General features: G+C 38.3%; 1 protein-coding gene across 1 annotated transcript in view; it reads left to right on the top strand.

Moving 5' to 3' along the window:
* The window catches only part of LOC144980194 (complement C3-like), a 97,993-nt gene extending 93,894 nt beyond the window's left edge, over positions 1-4,099 (top strand). Inside the window, 1 exon segment of the mRNA XM_078927768.1 lies at positions 1,003-4,099. Within this exon segment, the coding sequence (XP_078783894.1) occupies positions 1,003-1,228 (226 nt within the window). The 3' untranslated portion in view covers positions 1,229-4,099.
* Positions 4,100-7,500: the final 3,401 nt, after the last annotated feature.

Below are 7,500 nucleotides of genomic sequence, written 5' to 3'. Positions count from 1 at the left end.
TGTTGATAATGATGAGTATATGATAATTGAAGTGGTGATAGTGAGTGGTGATTACAAAAATCTCACGATGCACACAATCTATGATATACGTCGTTAGCACAATGGTTAGCACATTGTAACACTAGACAGTGGGTCATGTCATAGTAATAATAATAATAATATTGTTGAAGCCAATAAATGCATTGGAGATCCGATAGCTCAGTTGGTAGAGCACTCGCTTCACACGCAATGGCACCAACATCGATCCCATGGGGCAATCTAGATTTTTTTTTTTACTGACCGTTTTCTCTTGTCCATCCAGCACTGATTGGGTAGCTGAGTCTGTCCGGTTTGGTGGAAAGTACTTTGCGATGATAGACTAACATCCTGTCCAAAGGATAGCAAGCAATTGCTATTGTCCGTTTCACGCTATAGAAACCAGGATAAACTCCGGCTCCATGGGCATATTGGCGCTGAATGACTAAATTGGTGCATTCATGATAAACTAGATATTTCTTTACACCAAAGATGTCATATCCCTAACATTATCCACATAAACAATGTGAGCTAATTTCTCTAAACGGTTTTACATTGTGATTAACAGATCGTGGCCTTCGTAAACTCATGGCCTGGCACTGACCAGCAAATGACGTCAAAAGACAAGTCTTTGGCCACAAAAGAAAACAAATCCTGAGTTGTATTCAACAGTTCAACCAATGGGATCTCTCACACAGGTGTATAATGAGTACCTGGCCGATAACAGCGTTGTCTTTGTCGGAAAAAAATTGTAATATCGCCTCGTAGGCCCCATGTCTCGTTCATTATGTCACGTGTTGCTATTGAGACCCTTTGTAAAGCGCTTCGAGCACGTTTAGTGGATATTACGCTATATAAAAGCTCAATTTAAAAATATATATATTTATTTCCAATATCCACTTATGAGTTCTCTCTTCTCCGCCACCCCTCCTCCCTCCCCCCCCCCTCCTTACCCCTCACACCCCCACCCCTCGCGACCACCCACAGATACGCTTTCCTGTTGGACAAGCAATCCTTTACGGTTCAATATCACAGAGCCAGGAAAATGAAGGGTCTGTCGAAGGTACAACGCGCCACGTCCAAGAACGTCCGACGGATGCTCCGACGGCTGAAGAGGCGTGGATGTAACAAGAGATCCAAGCACAGGCGGAAATCCAAATCTAGAAGAAGAAGGAATAAAAGAAGACACGGAAACAGGAGGCGGAAACAGTAAACAAACAAAGAAAAAAAAACAAAACAAAAACAAAAACAAAAACAAGCAAAAAACAAAGAAGGAAAGAAAGAAAGTAAAAAGACAGACTTTAAAAAAAGAAGAGAAAAAACAAAAAAGAAAAACAAAAACAACGCATTTTTAACTATTTATTAAGACTGCTTGGGTTTTGACTCTCTCCATACCAACCATTTTCACAATTTTATCCCACAAAACTACACACAAATATATTTTTCTTACTCATACAGGAAAGCAACGAGTATATTCTATATATTATGATATTATTGTTCTGCAAAATGAGCCCTACAAAAAGAGTCTCATTTTTTTTATAGTTAGTCCCAAAAAAAAAATTCCTCAAATTGTGTGATGTACTAAAGAAATCAGACTGAGAAAAAAATTGCTGCTTGCATCGTAGCGAATGTGGCGATTTTCCTGGTGTCGGTAAGGAAAGAGTTACATTTGGGACTCGGTCTTCTAAAACAGATAATATTAATAGGTCGGGTCAACGTGCACTTATTTGTAGGTCTGATAACCCAATTCCTTATATTATGGGCTCATTGTTGTAATGGAAAACTCAAACAAAAAATGACGTAAAATATTGTCCATTACAACCGTGTTAAACTAGGCCCATAAGTGAGCGGGTTTGGATGTCAGACCTGCATATATGTGCACGTTGGGTCGGGTGAAACAAAGTCACCTTGTAGAATCATGATCATTCATGGTTACATTGGTCAAAAGACCTTTGAATCATAGATGGAAACCCAAGACCAGAAGAAGGAGAAGAAGAAGAAGAAGAAGAAGAAGAAGAAGAAGAAGAAGAAGAAGAAGAAGAAGAAGAAGAAGAAGAAGAAGAAGAAGGGAAGGCAAAGACTGTCTTTACAAAATTGGGGTGTGGTGGGCGAAGTGGCCCCGGCTTCGGGCCCAGCTTCAGGCACTTTCAGCCCCCAATTTGCTCATTTTGGACAATGTGGGTGATTCCTGTTGTCATCAGACATCCTGTTTGATGGATTATATCTATATTCCTTCATAGAATGCCTAGGCGACGATATCTAATGATGTCGTGGCGGAAGGTCTAACTTTTATCTTACCTAGATTTATCTAGAATGTTATCATGGAATTATTTTATTTTATATTATGGGATATTATTATTTTGGGTATAAACACATGTTTTTATTTGAAGATTTTCACGAGCTCTCCGAGTGAAAATATTAAATTAGAAGAGTGTTTACAACCCAAATAAACAATAATTATAATACATGATTTTTATAAAGCGCCTTACCCCGTATCTCAACTAGCTCAAAGCGCTTAAATTAATAACAAACATAATAACAAATAATGTGTGATTTAATCTAATTATTACACCCCTCATCAGCCAAAACCATTTATTAACCATGGAATATGTTAAAATTAAGAAGAATGAAGGCAAACCATTTAAATTGAATTGAAAACGTTACCTATATAAGTAACTATTTTCTCTCTCTCTCTCTCTCTCTCTCTCTCTCTCTCTCTCTCTCTATCTCTCTCTCTCTCTCTCTCTCTGTTCATCTCTCTAGTTGTGTGGTTACGTCATCACTTTTTGCGCAGATCATTAACCACGATTGATGACTCATGATCGTGCAGTAATGGATTTTTAATGCATGCATACGTAACAAATAACAAAGGAAAATGATATACAAAAAAAAGCAAGGCTGTAAAAATAACAAACAATTTTACTATCTTTCTACTACCATGTAACGCTATTGCTAAACATTTATTGACAAAAAATATACTATGCAAATGTTATATGAATAAGTTCATTCTTTCTACATTAATTTTGGTTATGAATTTCAGAATTTTAACAAAAATGCATTCAAAGTCAATCAACAGAAGAAAAAATTATAAAAAAGAGATGTTTCGGAGCCAAATTGTTCTTCAGCCATCCCCGAGATGCGTGTGATTATTACTTCAGTTTGATCGTTGTCCTATTACGACATTTAATTTGTTGTGGTTATTGATATTGTTATTGGTAGTCGTTATTGCTGTTATTATTATCGTTGTTGTTGTTGTTGTTGTTACTGTCTTTTGTGTCGTTATTGTTATTGTTGTTGGCTGGAGAATGATTAAAACAGGTATTTTATTGATATTTTTTATGCCTATTGTAGTAATTTTATTTTTAGCTTTGAGTTGTTGTTTTTTTCATGAATTCAAAGCGTTGTCTCGTATTCATTTTTGTCTTTAGCCTCATATCGTGTTCGATTTTTACAGATCTTTGATTATTTGTTATTATGTTTTATTGTAGTAAGTTGTATTTTGTTTCTTTTATTTTTGTATTCCTTTATATTTGTTGTTGTTGTTGTTTTTGTTGTTGTTGTTGTTGTTGTAGTTGTTGTTGTCAATGATGATGATAATGTTGAGGATAATGATGATAATAAGGAGGACGATGATGACGATGATATGATGGTGATGATGATGACGACAATGATGATGATGATGATGATGATGATGATGATGATGATGATGATGATGCTTTGGCTAGTGTTGTTAAAGTTGTTCTTGTTATTCGTCTTGTTGTTTTCGTTGCTGTTGCCGATGTTGTTGTTATTGGTTGCGTTGGTGATGGCGGTGGTAGTGTTGCAGTCGATGTTATTGTTGTTGTTATTGTCATTGTTACTGTTGTTGTTGTTGTTGTTGTTGTTGTTGCTGTTGTTGCCATAATATTAAGGTTTTGTTGTTGGTGTTGTTGTTGTTATTGTTACTATTGTCGTTGTTGTTGCCATATTATTAACGTTTTTTTGTTGCCAGTGCTGTAGTTTCTGTTTTCACTAATGTTATGTCTATTTTTTACATTTTTGATTGTACTATCAAAGATATTAAATGAGAATCAACTGTAAACAAGATACGGTTTTTTTCATTTCTGTGATTGGGTCAATCAATGAGCGGAGGGGTTGGGGTGGCGTCGTGGTGGGCAAGGAGGTCACTTGCATCGTCTTCTATCTCCATAAGTCGAGGTGGGGTTCCTGACCTCCCATCGTGGCGGGTGGTTGGATGGGAGCATCACCCTTGAATCATATACTATGATGTTCGTTATGGTTTGTTACGATTGTGTGATGTCGTTTCTTCTTCTCTTTACTAGGCCTATCTGCTTTTGGTTTTGTGATTGTATTTTTGACAGGGGATATTATTTTTTTCTGTAATCTTCTGGCCCTGTTTGTTCTGGTTATTATAATTTAGTTATGATTCTTTATTATGATTTAGATTTACATTGTATATTATGTTAGATTGCTTGTTTTTTTGTTTCAACCTCAATTGTGTTGGAAGAGACCTAAAGCAACAAACAACAACAACCTCCCATCGTGGGCAGGGAGGTCACTTGCAGCGTCTTCTATCCCCCTATGTCTGGGTGGGGGTCCTGACCTCCCATCGTGAGCAGGGATGTCACTTGCAGCGTCTTCCATCCCCCTGTCTGGGTGGGGGTCCTGACCTCCCATCGTGGGCAGGGAGATCACTTGTAGCGTATTCTATCCCCCTATGTCTGGGTGGGGGTCCTGACCTCCCATAGTGGGGAGGGATGTCACTTGTTGTGTCTTCTATTCCCCTATATCTGTTTTCAATCTGCTTTCTGTCTTTGTCTTGGAATGAGGTTACGTATGCGATGATACTGAAGTAAGTAAGTAAGTCGGTAGTCAATCCAAACTTTATACCGTTTTTAGACGTTGAGTCACATATTAATAACAAATAACAATCTGAAATTGAATGTTAACTTCAAATAATTATACAAAAACAGATAAAATGGACGTTTTGGGTTTCCCTTTTATCAACACAACAGGAAGAATGAAACATTACAGACGAATGAGATAATGTGGTGTTTCATTCTTCCTGTTTTGTTGATAAAGGGGAAATCCGAAACGTCAATTTTATCTGTTTTCGTATATCAAATTGAAGTTTACTTTCAATTTCACATTGTTATTTATTTCTTTGAGCTTCGATCAGCAACATTTACATTGTCACATGTTCGTAACGTAAGGGGGTGATTTTCGAGACCGCTCAGTCACAGCCAGATAACTCGATGGGGTTCAAGATCCCCCATAGCGAGCAGGGAGGCACTTACTGTGTTTTCTATCCTCCTGTATCTGTTATTCAATCGCTTTCTGTCTTTGTCTTGGAATGAGATCACTTGTTTTGTCCTGGCCCTGTCCAGATACCCTCATTGGGAGGGAAACAGTCAAATGTATAGTTAGAGTTTGGGGGACGATATTTTTTAAACTTTTAAATCATCTCTCCATTATGTACTGTTATTGTTTTTATTTTAACATATGATTTATATACATTTGAGTGGATTCCACTTAGTGGGATCTTGTGCTTGTATCAGGAAGAGACTTTTAGGTGATCTCAAAGTAAGTACTTTGATAGTGTGCTCTTGGAATCTACATCTGTTCCCTATTTGAACCTTTCCCCTTTGTTTCACCTTCTATTGGTTGCTTTAATTGTAATTCTATTACTTTTTACTCTCCCATTTCTTCCTTTTTACTGGCGGTGATATAACTTTAATGTTTTGCAAGCGCCGTAAAACCCTTAAAAACAAAAACAAAAAACAAGACAACGAGATTTTTAAAAAAACAAACGAGTTAACAATCTCAAGCGACATGTAGACATACGCAGGTCTGACATCCGAAAGCAATTATGGGCCTAGTTTAACATTGTTGTAATGGACAATATTTTGTGTCTTTTTATTGTTTTGAGATTTCCGTTACAACAATGAGCCCATAATGAATTGTGTTATCAGCCCTGCAAATAAGTGCACGTTGCCTCAATATAATGGACACCTTATCATCACCAAAGACGATGAGACGGTTCAAAACACTCAGGGTATTTTGTGCCGTCATATGGTCTTGTGGTATGACAATCGCTTTCGGATTGGAATGTCTTGGGTTCTGAGCATAGTTGAGTCCTTGGAAAAGGTTCTTTACTCACATTCCTTCGCTGTACTCAGGTGTAAAATGAGTATCTGGCCATTAACAATAGCGTTGTCTCTGCCGGATACATTGTAATATCGCCTACGAGGCGCCATGTCTCCTTCTACATGTTCCGTGTTGCTGTTGGTCATGGACCGTTTGTAAAGCGCTTTGAGCAACGTCTAATAGAAAGTGCTCTATATAAAGCTCAATTTTCTGTTTGTATTAGTTTTTTAAAATTGTTCAATGAGGCAAACAAGTATTTTCCAATCTCATTGGAAGTGTACAGTTTCTCTTCCGCGAGGACCAGAGACGCATGACGTTCTCTCTCTAATAACTTCCGCGGGTGACGTCACGGACTATGGGTGACGTCCAATCAAGGGACACTACTCTTCCGCTAATCTCATTCCCTATGTCTACTTAATGTACTCAAGGCGCTTTACAATGGGTCCATGACCAACAGCAACACGTAACATGTAGAACGAAACATGACGCCTGTTAGGCGATTTCACTTTTTTTCTGACAGAGACAACGTTGTCAACGGCCAGGTACTCATTTTACACCTGAGTAAGGTGAGAGAATGTGAGTAAAGAGCCTTTTCCAAGGACTCAGCTAAGCGCCGAGCTAGGCTCGAACCCAGTACCTTCCGATCCGAAAGCGAGTGTCATACGACTAGACCACATAGCCGCACAAAGTTAGAAAGTATGGCAACAAGAATGATCTGCCCTGATGCACATTAATCTGAATATGAAATAGCGACTCAGCAGATTGTACTGCTATGTGGTCGCATGCTATGACTCTTGCTTTCGAATCAGCAAGTTCTGGGTTCGAGCCTCGCTCGCTGGATAGTGGAACCCTTGGAAAAGGCTCATTATTCACAATCTCTCACCATACTCAAGTATCAAATGAGTACATGGCCATTAACAGTGTTGTCCCTGTTGGAAAAGAAATTGTATTATCACCTATCAGGCGTCATGTCTCATCCTACATGTTGGCTGCGATCCCTTGTAAAACGCTTTGAGCATGTTTAGTGGCAATCGCCTAACTTCTGCATATCAAGTCTTACTATTGGCAAGAGAACCTTGAAAAGTACTCTGTGAGAGCCATTAGTGGATATTGCCTTTTTTAAATGCCCAAAAAGGTTAAATGAAAAACTGGGGTACAATTAAAAATCAAGGGTAATTTATACTCCGTGTTTACTTTCTGAAACTTTGTCAAATGGTAATTACTGGGTGGGGATCCTGACCTCCCATAGTGGGCAGGGAGGTACATTCTGTGTCTTCTATCCCCCCCCCCCATACCCGTTTTCCAATTGTTTCCTGTCATTGTCTTGGAATGAAATTA

Source organism: Berghia stephanieae, chromosome 9 (assembly GCF_034508935.2).
Source record: "Berghia stephanieae isolate SIO BIC M18660-M18661 chromosome 9, UCSD_Bste_1.3, whole genome shotgun sequence".
Taxonomy (NCBI): domain Eukaryota; kingdom Metazoa; phylum Mollusca; class Gastropoda; order Nudibranchia; family Aeolidiidae; genus Berghia; species Berghia stephanieae.
This window is presented reverse-complemented; position numbering and strand designations above follow the sequence as displayed.